The sequence below is a fragment of the Hyperolius riggenbachi genome, chromosome 4 (assembly GCF_040937935.1).
Source record: "Hyperolius riggenbachi isolate aHypRig1 chromosome 4, aHypRig1.pri, whole genome shotgun sequence".
NCBI lineage: Eukaryota > Metazoa > Chordata > Amphibia > Anura > Hyperoliidae > Hyperolius > Hyperolius riggenbachi.
This window is the reverse complement of record NC_090649.1, coordinates 67,779,273-67,797,572: the sequence shown is the minus strand read 5'-3', so window position 1 is coordinate 67,797,572 and position 18,300 is coordinate 67,779,273. Positions and strand designations below refer to the sequence as shown.

Sequence of the window (18,300 nt, the reverse complement as noted above, 5' to 3'; positions counted from 1 at the left end):
CTGCACCCCCTCTGCTTTGTGCAGCCACACACAGGCCTGTCCTCTGCTACTGCATCCCCTCTGCTGTGTGCAGCCACACAGCCCTTTCCTCTGCTCCTGCATCTCCTCTGCTGTGTGCGGCCACACAACGGCCTGACCTCTGCTCCTGCATCCCCTCTGCTGTGTGCAGCCACACACCGGCCTGTCCCCTGCTCCTGCACCCCCTCTGCTGTGTGCAGCCACACACCGGCCTGCCCTCTACTCCTGTATCCCCTCTGCTGTGTGCAGCCACACACAGGCCTGTCCCCTGCTCCTGCATCCCCTCTGCTGTGTGCAGCCACACACAGGCCTGTCCCCTGCTCCTGCACCCCCTCTGCTGTGTGCAGCCACACACAGGCCTGTCCTCTGCTCCTGCACCCCTCTGCTGTGTGCAGCCACACACCGGCCTGGCCCCTGCTCCTGCATCCCTTCTGCCGTGTGCAGCCACACACAGGCCTGTCCTCTGCTCCTGCATCCCCTCTGCTGTGTGCAGCCACACACAGGCCTGTCCTCTGCTCCTGCATCCCCTCTGCTCCTGCATCCCCTCTGCCGTGTGCAGCCACACACCGGCCTGCCCTCTGCTCCTGCATCCCCTCTGCTGTGTACAGCCACACACAGGGCTGTCCTCTGATCCTGCATCTCCTCTGCTGTGTGAAGCCACACACAGACCTGTCCTCTGCTCCTGCATCCCTTCTGCTGTGTGCAGCCACACACCGGCCTGCCCTCTGCTCCTGCATCCCCTCTGCTGTGTGCAGCCACACACTGGCCTGTTTTCTGCTCCTGCATCCCCTCTGCTGTGTACAGCCACACACAGGGCTATCCTCTGCTCCTGCATCCCCTCTGCTCCTGCATCCCCTCTGCTGTGTGCAGCCACACACAGGGCTATCCTCTGCTCCTGCATCCCCTCTGCTCCTGCATCCCCTCTGCCGTGTGCAGCCACACACCGGCCTGCCCTCTGCTCCTGCATCCCCTCTGCTGTGTGCAGCCACACACAGGGCTATCCTCTGCTCCTGCATCCCCTCTGCTCCTGCATCCCCTCTGCTGTGTGCAGCCACACACAGGGCTGTCCTCTGATCCTGCATCTCCTCTGCTGTGTGCAGCCACACACAGGGCTGTCCTCTGCTCCTGCATCCCCTCTGCTGTGTGCAGCCACACACAGGGCTGTCCTCTGCTCCTGCATCCCCTCTGCTGTGTGCAGCCACACACAGGCCTGTCCTCTGCTCCTGCATCCCCTCTGCTGTGTGCAGCCACACACAGGGCTGTCCTCTGCTCCTGCATCCCCTCTGCTGTGTGCAGCCACACAGCCCTTTCCTCTGCTCCTGCATCTCCTCTGCTGTGTGCAGCCACACGCCGGCCTGTCCCCTGCTCCTGCACCCCCTCTGCTGTGTGCAGCCACACACCGGCCTTCCCTCTACTCCTGTATCCCCTCTGCTGTGTGCAGCCACACACAGGCCTGTCCCCTGCTCCTGCATCCCCTCTGCTGTGTGCAGCCATACACAGGCCTGTCCCCTGCTCCTGCACCCCCTCTGCTGTGTGCAGCCACACACAGGCCTGTCCTCTGCTCCTGCACCCTTCTGCTGTGTGCAGCCACACATCGGCCTGGCCCCTGCTCCTGCATCCCTTCTGCCGTGTGCAGCCACACACCGGCCTGCCCTCTGCTCCTGCATCCCCTCTGCTGTGTGCAGCCACACACAGGCCTGTCCTCTGCTCCTGCATCCCCTCTGCTTTGTGCAGCCACATACAGGCCTGTCCTCTGCTCCTGCATCCCCTCTGCTGTGTGCAGCCACACACAGGCCTGTCCTCTGCTCCTGCATCCCCTCTGCTCCTGCATCTCCTCTGCCGTGTGCAGCCACACACCGGCCTGCCCTCTGCTCCTGCATCCCCTCTGCTGTGTGAAGCCACACACAGGCCTGTCCTCTGCTACTGCATCCCCTCTGCCGTGTGCAGCCACACACCGGCCTGCCCTCTGCTCCTGCATCCCCTCTGCTCCTGCATCCCCTCTGCCGTGTGCAGCCACACACCGGCCTGCCCTCTGCTCCTGCATCTCCTCTGCTGTGTGAAGCCACACACAGGCCTGTTTTCTGCTCCTGCATCCCCTCTGCCGTGTGCAGCCACACACCGGCCTGCCCTCTGCTCCTGCATCCCCTCTGCTCCTGCACCCCCTCTGCTGTGTGCAGCCACACACCGGCCTGCCCTCTACTCCTGTATCCCCTCTGCTGTGTGCAGCCACACACAGGCCTGTCCCCTGCTCCTGCATCCCCTCTGCTGTGTGCAGCCACACACAGGCCTGTCCCCTGCTCCTGCACCCCCTCTGCTGTGTGCAGCCACACACAGGCCTGTCCTCTGCTCCTGCACCCCTCTGCTGTGTGAAGCCACACACCGGCCTGGCCCCTGCTCCTGCATCCCTTCTGCCGTGTGCAGCCACACACAGGCCTGTCCTCTGCTCCTGCATCCCCTCTGCTGTGTGCAGCCACACACAGGCCTGTCCTCTGCTCCTGCATCCCCTCTGCTCCTGCATCCCCTCTGCCGTGTGCAGCCACACACCGGCCTGCCCTCTGCTCCTGCATCCCCTCTGCTGTGTACAGCCACACACAGGGCTGTCCTCTGATCCTGCATCTCCTCTGCTGTGTGAAGCCACACACAGACCTGTCCTCTGCTCCTGCATCCCTTCTGCTGTGTGCAGCCACACACCGGCCTGCCCTCTGCTCCTGCATCCCCTCTGCCGTGTGCAGCCACACACCGGCCTGCCCTCTGCTCCTGCATCCCCTCTGCTGTGTGCAGCCACACACAGGGCTATCCTCTGCTCCTGCATCCCCTCTGCTCCTGCATCCCCTCTGCTGTGTGCAGCCACACACAGGGCTGTCCTCTGATCCTGCATCTCCTCTGCTGTGTGCAGCCACACATAGGCCTGTCCTCTGCTCCTGCATCCCCTCTGCTGTGTGCAGCCACACAGCCCTTTCCTCTGCTCCTGCATCTCCTCTACTGTGTGCAGCCACACACAGGCCTATCCCCTGCTCCTGCACCCTCTCTGCTGCTCTGCTCCTGCATCCCCTCTGCTGTGTGCAGCCACACACAGGGCTGTCCTCTGCTCCTGCATCCCCTCTGCTGTGTGCAGCCACACAGCCCTTTCCTCTGCTCCTGCATCTCCTCTGCTGTGTGCAGCCACACGCCGGCCTGTCCCCTGCTCCTGCACCCCCTCTGCTGTGTGCAGCCACACACAGGCCTGTTCTCTGCTCCTGCATCCCCTCTGCTGTGTGCAGCCACACACAGGCCTGTCCCCTGCTCCTGCACCCCCTCTGCTGTGTGCAGCCACACACAGGCCTGTCCTCTGCTCCTGCACCCTTCTGCTGTGTGCAGCCACACATCGGCCTGGCCCCTGCTCCTGCATCCCTTCTGCCGTGTGCAGCCACACACCGGCCTGCCCTCTGCTCCTGCATCCCCTCTGCTGTGTGCAGCCACACACAGGCCTGTCCTCTGCTCCTGCATCCCCTCTGCTTTGTGCAGCCACATACAGGCCTGTCCTCTGCTCCTGCATCCCCTCTGCTGTGTGCAGCCACACACAGGCCTGTCCTCTGCTCCTGCACCCCCTCTGCTCCTGCATCCCCTCTGCCGTGTGCAGCCACACACCGGCCTGCCCTCTGCTCCTGCATCCCCTCTGCTGTGTGAAGCCACACACAGGCCTGTCCTCTGCTACTGCATCCCCTCTGCTCCTGCATCCCCTCTGCCGTGTGCAGCCACACACCGGCCTGCCCTCTGCTCCTGCATCCCCTCTGCTCCTGCATCCCCTCTGCCGTGTGCAGCCACACACCGGCCTGCCCTCTGCTCCTGCATCTCCTCTGCTGTGTGAAGCCACACACAGACCTGTCCTCTGCTCCTGCATCCCTTCTGCTGTGTGCAGCCACACACCGGCCTGCCCTCTGCTCCTGCATCCCCTCTGCTCCTGCATCCCCTCTGCTGTGTGCAGCCACACACTGGCCTGTTTTCTGCTCCTGCATCCCCTCTGCTCCTGCATCCCCTCTGCCGTGTGCAGCCACACACAGGGCTATCCTCTGCTCCTGCATCCCCTCTGCTCCTGCATCCCCTCTGCCGTGTGCAGCCACACACCGGCCTGCCCTCTACTCCTGCATCCCCTCTGCTGTGTGCAGCCACACACAGGGCTATCCTCTGCTCCTGCATCCCCTCTGCTCCTGCATCTCCTCTGCTGTGTGCAGCTACACACCGGCCTGCCCTCTACTCCTGTATCCCCTCTGCTGTGTGCAGCCACACACAGGCCTGTCCTCTGCTCCTGCATCCCCTCTGCTCCTGCATCCCCTCTGCTCCTGCATCTCCTTTGCTGTGTGCAGCCACACACCGGCCTGTCCTCTGCTCTTGCATCTCCTCTGCTGTGTGCAGCCACACACAGGCCTGTCCTCTGCTCCTGCATCCCCTCTGCTGTGTGCAGCCACACACAGGGCTGTCCTCTGCTCCTGCATCCCCTCTGCTCCTGCATCCCCTCTGCTGTGTGCAGCCACACACCGGCCTGCCCTCTACTCCTGTATCCCCTCTGATGTGTGCAGCCACACACAGGCCTGTCCTCTGCTCCTGCATCCCCTCTGCTCCTGCATCTCCTTTGCTGTGTGCAGCCACACACCGGCCTGTCCTCTGCTCCTGCATCCCCTCTGCTGTGTGCAGCCACACACAGGCCTGTCCTCTGCTCCTGCATCCCCTCTGCTGTGTGCAGCCACACACAGGCCTGTCCTCTGCTCCTGCATCCCCTCTGCTGTGTGCGGCCACACACAGGCCTGTCCTCTGCCCCTGCATCCCCTCTGCTGTGTGCGGCCACACACAGGCCTGTCCTCTGCTCCTGCATCCCTTCTGCTGTGTGCAGCCACACACAGGCCTGTCCTCTGCTCCTGCGTCCCCTCTTCTGTGTGCAGCTACACACAGGCCTGTCCTCTGCTCCTGCATCCCCTCTGCTGTGTGCAGCCACACACCGGCCTGCCCTCTTCTCCTGCATCCCCTCTGCTGTGTGCGGCCACACACAGGCCTGTCCTCTGCTCCTGCATCCCCTCTGCTCCTGCATCCCCTCTGCTGTGTGCAGCCACACACAGGCCTGTCCTCTGCTCCTGCATCCCCTCTGCTGTGTGCAGCCACACACAGGGCTGTCCTCTGCTCCTGCTCCCCCTCTGCTGTGTGCAGCCACACACAGGCCTGTCCTCTGCTCCTGCATCCCCTCTGCTTTGTGCAGCCACACACAGGCCTGTCCTCTGCTCCTGCATTCCAGAAGGAAAGCATAGAGAAATGCACCTTGCATGTAGCAAAGTCTCCGTTATCCGTCACACACAGGGATTGGCTGATGCCAGATAAGTGTGCTTTCTGGTTGGTTGAAAGTAAAATGTTAAAAATAGGCATAGCTGTTACTGTACTATACCGCACTCTATATATAATGTAACATGAACTTGTTAAGGGCACTGCCTTTGACATGGGAGACCAGGGTTCCAATCCTGACTAGGGCCAGTACTTATTCAGTAAGGAGTTCAAGGCAAGACTCCCTTACACTGCTGTGTGGCCTATAGAGCGCGTCCCAGTGGCTGCAGCTTTTGAGCGCTTTGAGTCCGACAGGAGAAAAGCGCTATGCAAATGTTCGGATTCTTATCATATTATTATTATTATGAACTTTGTATTAATCTTTATATGCAGTGGCTGGTGGCCTTTGTCCTGCTGGCAGCCTCACCTGGCGGGCTCTGTCCTGCTGGTGGCATGGTCGGTCTGTCCTGCTAGTGACTTATGTGCTGTTGGTAACCTCACCGGTCTGTACTGCTGGTGCCCTGTGACCTGCTGGGTGGTCTGTGACCTGCTGGGTGGTCAGTGTCTGTAGTGTGGAAATTGGGTTTGCTGTATGGCCAGTGTCCTGCTGGGTGGCCAGTGTCCTGCTGGGTGGCCAGTGTCCTGCTGGGTGGCCAGTGTCCTGCTGGGTGTCCAGTGTCTGCAGGGTGGCCGGTGTCTGCAAGGTGGCCGGTGTCTGCAGGGTGGCCGGTGTCTGCAGGGTGGCCGGTGTCTGCAGGGTGGCCTGTGTCCTGCTGGGTGGCCAGTGGCTGCTGGGTGGCCGGTGTCTGCAGGGTTGTCAGTGTCGTGGAGGATGGCCTACTGGGTGGCCTGTCTCTGCCAGGTGGCCTGTGTCCTGCCGGGTGGCCAGTGTCTGCAGGGTGTCCGGTGTCTGCAGGGTGGCCAGTGTCTGCAGGGTGTCCCGTGTCTGCAGGGTGTCCGGTGTCTGCAGGATGGCCGGTGTCTGCAGGATGGCCTGTGTCGTGTCTGCAGGGTGGCCAGTGTCGTTAACACAGTAAGGCATTTAAAGGGAACCTAAACTGAGAAGGATATGGACCAGTTGCCTGACTCTCCTGCTGATCCTGTGTCTCTAATACTTTTAGCCACAACCCCTCAACAAGTATGCAGATCAGGTGCTCTGACTGAAGTCAGACTGGATTAGCTGCATGCTTGTTTCAGGTGTGTGATTCGGCCACTACTGCAGCCAAAGAGATCAGCAGGACAGCCCGGCAACTGGTATTGTTTAAAAGGAAACATCCATATCCCTCTCAGTTTAGGTTCCCTTTAATTTGGCCTGTGGAAGTGGGCAGGGACCCCACGAAACGCTTTACCAGTTTTATTTTGGTTAATTTTTATATGAATTTGTCTCCATTGAGGTAAGCCACCATAAACTTTATTTTATTGTTTTTAATTTATTTTATCTTTTTCTGGGCGCCTTTTTCATCCTGTGCATTGTATACATCCCACCCTTCCCCGGCTCAGTGTAGGGAATGCACTGGACCCCGTCTACAGGCCTTTTTCTCGAAAAAGTGCGACCGTCTCCAGCTAACCGGGACCCCCGAGTGGAGTCGGGTTTATTGATCTGACTGTTCACCCTCCACTCTGTCTTCTCCCAGGAACTGCCTGGTGAAGATGCAGCAGGGAGAGGGGACCGCAACGTGTCCTGATAAACTGTTGGCTTTTGTTATTGCGTTGTGTGAAATCACAAACCACAGCAAAGCATTCCAGCCCACAGATCTGCTCTGTGTTGTGTTGTGAAAAGGTAGAGAGAACAGTTGGTCTCTGTAAAATAATCCTATTTGTGTCCCCCTCTGTTTGCTTTCATTTGTCCCTTTAAAGTGGGTTGTACTTTGTGCATTGGCATGTGGCACCCCCAGATGCAACCACTATGGACCATCTGTAGGGAAACCTCAGTTCCATGCAGCTTGATTAAGGGACATTTATAGTTGTGGCATCTTGGAGCATCAGGGAGTCAGACCTCACAGAGCCACTCTAGGCAAAGCGCTAAATATAAAACACTAATTAGATTAGTACTTTTTTTTTATCTTCATTTTTTTTTAGTGAAAACAAAATAATGAATTATTTAAATTGCCTAATTTTTTTTTTATTTTTTTTTATTTTTACAATACTAATTTATAGAATATTTAGTCAGTGTTTGCCCATTGTGCAATCTTTCCTCTCCCTGATTCACATTCTGAAATGTATCACTGGTGGAGTCACACCTGAAACAAGCATGCGGCTAATCTTATCAGTTCTGACAAAAAACACCGGATCTGTATATGGCCACTTCTCTCCTTCACTCTTCCCCCTAGTGCCTGTCGCCCTTTAATGACGTGATCAGGAAAAGGGCAGTGATAGGCAAACTTGACTTTCCAGCTGTTAAGGAACTACACGTCCCACGATGCATTTGCCTTTATGAATCATGACTGTGGCTGTCATACTCCTGCAATGCATTGTGGGATTTGTAGTTCCTTAACAGCTGAAGAGCCTATCGCCCACTAGAAGAAGAGTGAGGGAGAGGAGAAACCGCTGATTTCTCAGCAGGAGAAATAGAATAGGGACCCGTGATTCAGAGGCCAGCCGTGGCACCCCTGGGAAGTGCTCGCCGTACACCAGTTTGAGTACCTCTGGTTTAAAGTATTAGAGGCAGAGGATCAGCAGGACTGCCAGGCAACTGGTTTTGCTCAAAAAAAAAAAAAAAAAAATGGCCGCCTCAATATCCCTTTTGTTTCAACTGTCCTTTAAAGCAGGCCTGAACTGAAAATGAAAAGTCTAAATAAACCTACACCGGTCATACTTACCTCCCGCATAGTCTACTCATCAATCTCTCCCGCATCCTTCTTGTCCTCTGTGATCGATGGGATTCTCGGTCCTCCATTTTGAAATGACCCCATAAATGCTTCCAGGTCAGTATTTTGTTACATGGTAATTACCTTTTACATCAGTTGTCCTTTCAGTTATAACTGACAACTAATATATAACTGACAGCAACTGATGTTTTTCAGTTCTGACAAGATCTTGTCAGAACAGGAAGGAATCCTTGAAGAAAATGAGGAGCTTCTGAGAAGTGATGACGAGGTAAGTATGTAATATTCATTTGCAGGTATATTATGTGTTTATCCTACCTAATAAAACCTAACTGTCCCTGCGTACACTGCTGTCCCTGTGTCCTTGGGTTCATGCTTTTTTGCTACTGCGCATGTGCGCAGCATGGACAGCCATTGGGGCAGGAGGATGGGGCCAAGGAGCCAGGCCAGGGCACGCATGCGCACTAACATGCGGCGGTATCACTTACCTACAGCCCGTTTTTAAACGGGCTTAGGTAAACTAGGTTTAGAAATTTTACTTGGTTCAGGTTTAATTTAAAGTGAATCTGAAGCGTTTCCTAAAAACAAAAACAAAAAAATACCTAAGGAGAGAGCCTAGAGCCTTTCCGTTCCTCTCCTTGTCCCTTGTTCCACTGCAAGATTCTCCATTCAAATCTCCCGCCGATGGAGGCTTCGGAAGTCTTTGGGAGGCCAAGTGCTCCAGAAGACAGGTGGCTCTGCAATGCGCATGAGCGAGAGAGCGTGCTTGCGTGGTATGGCGCCACATGTCTTTGGGAGCATTTAGGCTCCAGAAGACTTCCAAAGCCCTTGGGCAGTGGCAGAGAGGAGTCACCGACCCATCGGTTGAAGACTGCTAACAGGGGGAGCCTCCGGGGAACCCGAAGACCAGGAGAAGAATGGGAAGGCTCTATAGGACCCTGAGCCTTCCCTCTCATTAGGTGAGTATCTGTTGGTTTGTTTTTGTTTTTTAGGAAACACTTCTGACTCCCTTTAGGATTGGAGTGTGACATCTCTGTTTAGAAAGTTGCTGTATGAAAGCATTTCATAAATGCAAACGTTGAATTCAGGGAAGGGGCTTGACTGTCTCTTACTTAAGCATAGTTACCGATATGCCACATGATCCATATTTCTTTTACCCAGGTGGCTTCTGAGAAATGAAACAAAAGGTAGCAGAAGAATACAAAACATCTTTGTGATCTTGTTCTTTTTTTTTAAAAAAAAAGAGAAAAAAATCAGTAAAAAAAAACAACAAAAAACTTCTCGTTATTGGGTGTGAGCGAGGTGCGCGCCGGCAAAGTTTGCACGTATAGTGTGAAAAGAAATGAGTCACAGCGTTCTGTGCGAAAGAGAAGAGGAAGCGTCTGTGGTCGGACCTACGTGGTTTTATACTTCTGCCGAAACCCGCCGTGCTGATCTCTAGAAGAGCTACGTGTGTGGGAGGAGCTGGCAGCTGGAGTGTGGGAAAGATAAGTGTGAGATGGAGTTGACATGAAATGTCTCGAAAGTCGCTTTTAGATTAAAGGTCAACCCCCTCAAGCAGCGAGCTTGTGTTTTTGGGGGGTGAAGTTAACCAAATTTGGCCTACTTATTCACTCACGGAAGAATTTTAGCTAAAGAAAACTATTTCTTTGGTTTAAAATACCAGATCAGTTAACCCTTCTATCACTATGAATTTTTATTTTTGTTTAGGTTTCTGATAATTAAGACTGCCACCAAGAAAAGTATCCGATTTCTTGGTTTAGAACATTATGAATGCGTGGCCTTTTTTTTTGTTGTCTGTGGTACCTGCTAGCTGTAGAATGTTAGATTTTGGTAGATAAGGGCCTTTTCTCACCTCTGCAGCAGAAATGTGGCTTGCCACATAGCTACCGCTGTGTACAATCTGCTTAAAGAGACCCTGCAACACAATTTTCAGCCTTATTTCTTCTGTCCTATAAGTTCCTATACCTGTTCTAATGTGGTCTGGATTACTGCAGCCTTTTCTAGTTGCACTGTCTCTGTAATAAATTTAATCTTCATGTCTTTGTCAAGCTTTGTCGACCCAGAGAGGAATGCACGGCCTCTGCTGTGATAGGGAGAAGTTATGCAAGCCCCCTGCATGCTCTGTGTGTGCTTTGTTTATCCCTCACAGACAGGTCTCTGCTCCCAGTTTCAGCTTGTCTGAGGGGGGAGGGAGACGCCGAGAAACTCTGGGAATCCCTGACTGGATGGGCAGAAAATTCACTATGTAATAAAAACTTGTAGTATACTGTAACATGAGATATATAAAATTACACACACAAACATCACTTCCTGGTTATCACCCATGTTTTTTGTTTGTAAACACTGCCTAAAACTGGCGATTAACCTCCCTAGCGTTCTAGACGAGCTAGGCTCGTCCAGAGACGCCGGAGGTCACCGCTCAGGCCCCGCTGGGCCGATTTGAATAATTCTTTTTTTAAACACGCAGCAAGCACTTTGCTTGCTGCGTGCCTCACCCGATCGCCTCCGCCGCTACCCGCCGCGATGCTGGCCCCCCCCGGCGAGACGCCGTGCACTGCCTGGCCAATCAGTGCCAGGCAGCGCTGAGGGGTGGATCGGGTCTCCCTGTGACGTCACGACGTGCGTCGTCATGGCGACGAAGGAAGCCCTCCTGGAAATCCTGTTCAGAACGGAATTTCCGGACGGGTGATTGTGCCGGTGGGGATCGGAGGGGTGGGAGGGACGCCGCAGGGAGGGGGGAATCATGTAGCTAGCGCTAGGCTAGCTACATGATAAATTTAAAAAAAAATTGGCAAAAAACTTTCCCGCTGCCGCAGGGCCGCGGGAATCAGAACGCCAGGCAGGTTAAAAGCCAAGATCGCGGCTTTTAGTGGCGGAAACGGCAAAGAGGGATCCAGGAGAAACATTGGTATGTTTTTTTAATAGTACAAATTGGACAGTACAGATTCTCTTTAAGAAGCCTTTAGCGCTGCTTTCAATGGTAAAATGTTCATAATTGTGATGATTATTGATTTAAATAGCGTTATCCTTTTCCGTGGTGTTGTACAGGGTAAGAGACAAAGCTGGGTGCATAAAAATACAGACATCACTACATAATACGGAGTTGGTACACAGCTTCAAGTAAACCTGAAGTGAAAATAAACGTATGAAATAATGAATTGTATGTGCAGTATGGATGATTGAATAGAATAGTACTACTATAGATCATTTTCAATTTCAGTTTCATAGTTTATTTTTAACCACTTCAGCCTACATACAGCCCATTTTACCTTAAAGTGAATCTGTACTCTAAAATTCTTACAATAAAAAGCATACCATTCTATTAATTATGTTCTCCTGGGCCCCTCTGTGCTGTTTCTGCCACTCCCTGCTGCAATCCTGGCTTGTAATTGCCAGTTTTAGGCAGTGTTTACAAACAAAAGACATGGCTTCTAACAGCATGTGATGGGCTGAGAGTAGCTCAGTGTGTGAGTCATAGGCCTGGTGCACACCAAAACCCGCTAGCAGATCCGTAAAATGCTAGCAGAGTTTGAAACGCTTTTTCTTATTTTTCTGCAACGTTTCAGCTAGCGTTTTGCGGTTTTGTGTAGCGGTTTTGGTATAGTAGATTTCATGTATTGTTACAGTAAAGCTGTTACTGAACAGCTACTGTAACAAAAAACGCCTGGCAAACCACTCCGAAGTGCCGTTTTTCAGAGCGGTTTGCATTTTTCCTATACTTAACATTGAGGCAGAAACGCATCCGCAATCCAAAATCTGCAGCAGCCCGGGAGTATGCGTTTCTGCAAAACGCCTCCCGCTCTGGTGTGCACCAGCCCATTGAAATACATTACCCTAGCGGATCCGCACCCGCAAGCAGATTGCAAACCGCAGCGGAAATGCTCCGGTGTGCACTAGGCCTTACAGAGTGTGCAGGGGGCCCGGAGAGGGTGTGTATAGCTTCTATACAATCACAAGCAGCACAGCACATTCCAGCTTGACTGCCTCAGCCTGACAGACCCGACAGAGGAGAGAAGATTAGATCATATAACAGAGATAATACAGCCACTGTGCAACTAGGAAAGGCAGTTAGACAGAGCACATTAGAACAGGTATAGGAACTTATAGGATAGAAGATATAAGGATGAAGAATTTGTTAGTCTCTTTAACGTCAAAAGCCATCTTTACCTGTCAGCACTTCTTTCATTCATTTGGACTTCATAACTTTATCACTGCTTCTCACACGTGAATGATCTTGGTTTTTTTGCCACAAATAGGGCTTTTGTGGGTGATACGTGTGTTCAGTAATTACTTTTTCTATGCATTTTATAGGCAAATACAAGAAATGAAAAATACACTATTTCTCCAATTCCATCCTCTATAGCTGGGGTAGACAACCTATGGCTTGGGAACCAGATGCGGCTCTTTTGATGGCTACATCTGGCTCACAGACAAATCAGCAGGGGTTGATTCACTAAGCTACACTGCTCAAGCAGCGCAGCTTAGTGTGGCAGCGCAAGTAACATTGTCAAAGAAGCACGCCTCTGCTGTAGCATGCACTACTTACTCGCGCTACCCCCAAAACTAACAGCTGCTCCAATTGTCCCACCCTGGATCCTGTCCGGTCCAGTGACTTAGTAGGACGAGATCCTAGCACTTTCATTGGCCCAATAGGCTGTCTGTCACTTTACAGGCAGTCAATTGGGCCAAAGTGCAGGAATTTCGTCCTACAAAGTGAATCAACCCCCAAGTCAGCTAGTTAATTGTACAAACTGTTAGTCGGTATTTCTCCTGTCTGGCTCTCGGGGAAATTGCTGATGTTGCTGAAACCCAAGAGAAGCTGAAGACGTGTCTGACACTTCCGCTGCCGGGAGGATTAACTGTGTACACATCACCATGGCAACAGGGATGTGAGCCCTCTGCTGTGCATGCGCACTGTACTAGTTTGAAACATATTGTACGGCTCCCACAGAATTATATTTTAAAAATATGTGGCATTTATGGCTCTCTCAGCCAAAAAGGTTCCTTACCCCTGCTCTATAGTTTTAAATTAAGCAATGCTACTTAAAAAAAAAAAGCCTCCCATTTTATTTGCCCATTAGTCCCGGCTATCACAAAATTTTAATTGCGTTCCTAGTACAATGTATGGTGGCAATATAAAATTTGGAAGTAAAGGTGTATTTTTCAGTTTGTTTTTTTATTTGTTTGTGTGTGTCTGGTCAATTGCAAGCCCTTATGTACTGAAATAACAGTAAAATACATGAAATACATTTAAGTTGAGCCCCTAAGGCAACTATTAACACTACCCTGGTTATCCAGGAACTGTTTAAATTTTTTTTTTTTTACTTTCATTTTATGTGTATATGAATGGACAAGGCCCCAGATCGGGGTCATGTCCATTCAGTCCAGGCACTGTGATTGGTTGGGGGAACCCTCAGTTCCCTTCCCCAATCGCTGCTACGGAAAAGCCGATGGTTAATAGCGGGGGTCACGCCTCTGTAATACTGGACTCGTTTGCACGTCCAGATAGCCCACAGCGCTATATAGTCGTCCAGATATAAGTAGTGAACATTGCATCAGACAGTGTCAGAGTTGCTGTTTAGAATCCACACACTGCCTGAAAAACAGGCAGAATGAATGACCCTTTGAACTTTCCTGCACTAAAACCTTATCATTTGTCTTTTTCCTGACATGCTTTTAGCTTCTGTTTACTTTTCAGGAAATTATATTGAATTCGACTAGCTGTTCACCAGCTCTTTTGCATAGATAACAACTTAAAGGGAGAATAAGTGTAAATAAAAAATGAGTTGAACATGCCTGGGTCTTCTTGCAGCCCCCTGGAGTTCTCCTGTGCCCACGACGCTGGGACAAGTCCCTCTGTCCAGCAGCAGAGACCCACGCTAAGTTGGCCAGTTGCCACCAGTTGCATGAGCTGCATGCACCTTGATTGCGCTCCCGCGGGCACAGGAGGACTCAAGGGGGCTGCAGGAAGCCCCAGGTAAGTTCAACTCCTTTTTTTAAATTATGCTTTAGATTTACTTTTAGTAGCTTTGGCAATTAAAAAGGAACTGTAACCAAGTATTGAGCTTCATCCCAATCAGTAGCTGATACTCCCTTTCCCATGAGAAATCATCAGAGGTGCTGACATCACATTGTGGGAGACTTGTTGCATTGTGGGAAATAACGGCTATTTCCAGCTGCCTAGCAACCATTATCTCCCTCTCTGCATATATATATATATATATATAAAAAATAAAAAAAAACCTTTTAGCCTAACACCTTGTTAGTGGATGTGGCTATAGATAATGGCAGTTGGTGCTGTCTGTTTTTTTCCATGTCAGCCAGCAGTGAAGATGATGACCTGCAGGCTGATTGCGGATCAAACACTATAAACAAATGACATGGCAAATATCAATCATTTCTTGATCTCTCTTCAATTTTTTTAACGTCTAACTTTGCCATGTATTGATGATTTTTTTCCCCTTTTCACTAAAGCTCTTTTTTAAACTCATTTGCCTTGAAATGGCCATTACTTTATTTGTATGTCACATTTCACTGAGTGTAGTCTTTATGTTCATTTAGTAGCCCATCAGGTGGAAAGGTTTTTGTATGTTTTGTTACCCCCTTCCCTGTGTAAATAGTATGTTCAGCACAAATAAAGACTGGTGTTGTTGGAACGCAGACACTGTCTCTGGACTTGCTTTGCACAGTGCCTGTTCCAGAAGGCAAAAGCATTGGCTAATTGGCTAATATATCAGTTGTATTATAATTGTGTAACTCTGCCCTTTAGAATAGGATTGCTCCATGTTTTTGTACCGTGCATTCACCATTGTTTTTTTTTTTTTTTTTATGACCTTTCCATCCCAGGTTCTCTCTTGGCGATGCCCGGCGTCCTTTGCACGAGACGGCTGTTTTGGTAGAAGATATTGTTCACACGCAACTCATCAACCTGGTAAAGTTAAACTTCATTCAAATCCATGAATTTGTAGTTGGAAATGTCTGCCATGTCCTAAAGCTTCGTACTCACCGCCCGACGGCTCCCGCGACGTCCCCTTGACGGCGGTCCTCAGCGGCGCCTCTTCCTGTCAGCGGATAAAAGTGCGAGGTGACACGGCAGCACGAGCGAGACTTCCGTGATCACGGTACTTTGTGCGGTGTCGTAAGGGATCTCAAAGATCCGATTTGTGTTAAGTGAAATATTCACCAATACTCGATAAAGAAAGTAGCAGAGTAGCACTCCTGTAGGCACAACTGTGGTGCTGTGATTGCTAAGAGCTCGTAATTAACAGTTACTCCTGAGGAAGCTGTGAAATGCCTGCGAAACGCGTCAGCTTATTTTGTCGGGTATACAATATAATTTTACTGGAATCAGACAATTTGAGTCTTCAATGGGGAGATAAGTCCACCTTTACCTCCCACTTTTAAGCTTTTTTTGAAGTACATTTTAATCTTGGTGGCATCTCTATTTTGTCCTATTACCTATTAAACAGAGTCAGTGTCCATATTCCGTGCCAAAGGTTTTTACAGAGGTGAGGGCTGTGATCCTAACACCTCCACCACATAAACAAAGAGACCACCTCTCCTGATTTTACTTACACGGATTAGGAACAGGTGTATTTTTGAAACTACTGAGAGACGTGGACCACGTAGGGTTACGGAGGAGGCGCGGGGTGGCCTATACCCCACAAGCGATTTATGGGTAATTGGGGCCACTACAGCGGGGAGTGGCAAACTGATATTTTGGGTGGGGGCAAGAAAGGTTTGTCTTCCTTTTTGTTTTGAAGGTGTTAGGATCACAGTCTGCACACAATACTGACAACGGATTCTGTTTTAATAGTTTTGCCTATGTAAGAGCTACTTACTTTTGGCGATAAAGTTTCTGCATTTGAAGGATAATAGTTCCCCTACTAAAAAAAGTCCTCTTCATCCTATTCCAACTGCATCAACCTGTGTAAAACCTTTATGAGATTGATTTAAGACATACAGATAGGTTATTAAAGTACAACATAAGATACTAACCTAAAGAGAGGGAAGCCTCAGGATTCTATTGAGGCTTCCTTCGGTTTTCTGATGTCTCCCATCGCTGAGTGCAGGGGATATCAGAAATTATATTGAATTATTGAAAGAAGAGTCGGGCATAGATATAGCACCTATCCTGCCATACTTTTTGAGAAACCACCTCCTCCCCAGTTCTCCTTAAAGGATACCCCAGATGGCATGTGACGAGATAGACATGGGTATGTACAGTGCCTAGCACACAAATACAGTGGGATGCGAAAGTTTGGACAACTGTTAATCGTCATGATTGATCTGTGGTGTGAGTTAAAGAGAGCTGTGCTCGGAAGCTATGAAACCTGAATGAACTAGAGATGTTTTGTAAAGAGAAATGGGTCAAAATACCTTCAACCAGAATCCAGACTCTCATTGGAACCTACAGGAAGTGTTTAGACCAGGCTTGGGCAAACTTGGCCCTCCAGCTGTTAAGGAACTACAAATCGCACAATGCATTTGCCTTTATGAGTCATGACTGGCTGTCAGACTCCTGCAATGCATTGTGGGACCTGTAGTTCCGCAACAGCTGGAGGGCCAAGTTTGCCCATGCCTGGTTTAGAGGCTGTAATTTCTGCAAAAGGAGGATCTACTAAATATTGATTTCATTTCCTTTTCGTGGTGCCCAAATTTATGCACCTGTCTAATTTTATTTAAACAATTATTGCACACTTTCTGTAAGTCCAATAAACTTCATTTCACTTCTCAAATATCACTGTGTGAGTCTCCTATATGATATATTTAACCACTGGCGTAACAATAGGCCTTGCAGCCCCTGCTCCCGCGGGCTGTATCTGCCCGCTGCCCACACTCTAACTAGCTGGAGGGGAGCGCAGAGCGGAGAGCCCCGAGGTGAGGGAGAGGGGGGAACTTCCCCTCTCCTCGCCGACTGTGCCCAAGGCTTTCCCCTCATGTTGCCACCCCTCCAGCCCCCACAAAACGGCCACAAGCCGGGCCCCAGGGTGGGGGGGGCCGCTTTGAAATTCTGCAGGGGGGCCCGGTGGGGCCTAGTTACGCCCCTGTATTTAACTGACATTTTTTCACAGCAGCCAAAGCTTTATACAGGAAAATCATGACGATTAACAAGGTTGCCCAAACTTTCGCATCCCACTGTAACTATGCTGTTTCTTTTTTTTTTTTTTTTTTTTCTTTCTCTGCCTTAAAGAATTAAATATCAGGTATGTAAGTGGCTGACTCAGTCCTGACTCAGACAGGAAGTGACTACAGTGTGACCCTCACTGATAAGAAATTCAAACTATAAAACACTTTCCTAGCAGAAAATGGCTTCTTGAAAGCAGGAAAGAGATAAAAAGGGTCAATAGTTCATACATTTTACCTCTTGCATACTTCAATGGGTGTGTCATTGAGCAAAAACAATAAAGCAAATAACACTTAAAGAGAACCAGAGACGAAGCACCCTCATGTATTGTACCATATATATCAGTGGGAACATTAGAGAAAACACCTACCCTGCTCTCTGTTTCATCCTTCACTGCTAAGCCTGCTTCTTATCAGCCCTGATAAAATCCCCAACTGAGCATTCAGTCTGGCTTTGCTCAGGAATATTTATAGCTCAGTCTGACTTCTCTCATGTCTTTTCAAGCCTAAGCCTGCCCCCTGCTGGCTCTGCTCAGGAATCATTATAGCTGAGTTATTCTAGCAAAGCCAGACTGAATGCTCAGTGGGGGATTTTATCAGGGTTGATAAGAAGCAGGCTGAGCAGTGAAGAATGAAACCGAGAGCAGGGTAGGCGTTATCTCTAATGTTCCCACTGATATATATGGTAAAATACATGAGGGTGCTTTGTCTCTGGTTCACTTTAAAAAGTAGATTTAAACATAAAACTGTGGAATATCTTTAAAAAAATCATTTTTAGGAGAAGGAAGATGGATACAGTCGTTTATTTCATTCGTTTATTTTCACCTCGGGTGTCCTTTAAATGTAGCCATTGACCATCTGTCTCTCTGTCTCTTTTAAATCAAAAGAATATAGATTAAGTTTTATTGAATCATGAACCTCATACCCCAACTTTCCCTAATTAGGCAAACCTTGCTGCATTCTGTGCAATACTCACATTCTATATTGTACAAAACGTTTAAATTAAATGGATTCTGCCCCATGGGAAGTAAGAGCTTTGCAT

The 18,300-nt window shown here is 50.1% G+C and overlaps 1 protein-coding gene across 10 annotated transcripts in view; it reads left to right on the top strand.

The window, feature by feature from the left end:
* The window catches only part of SUPT3H (SPT3 homolog, SAGA and STAGA complex component), a 749,779-nt gene that overhangs the window by 341,471 nt on the left and 390,008 nt on the right, over nt 1–18,300 (top strand). For 9 of the 10 annotated variants that reach the window (XR_011031323.1, XR_011031322.1, XM_068280159.1 and 6 more), the window contains exon 3: nt 14,979–15,063. The exons of the other annotated variant lie outside the window; for it this stretch is intronic. Coding sequence is in view for 7 of the 9 variants with exons in the window: in XM_068280159.1 (XP_068136260.1) it covers nt 14,979–15,063 (85 nt within the window). In the remaining 2 variants the exon portion in view is untranslated. The remainder of the gene's footprint in view (nt 1–14,978; nt 15,064–18,300) is intronic. 10 annotated transcript variants of the gene reach the window in all.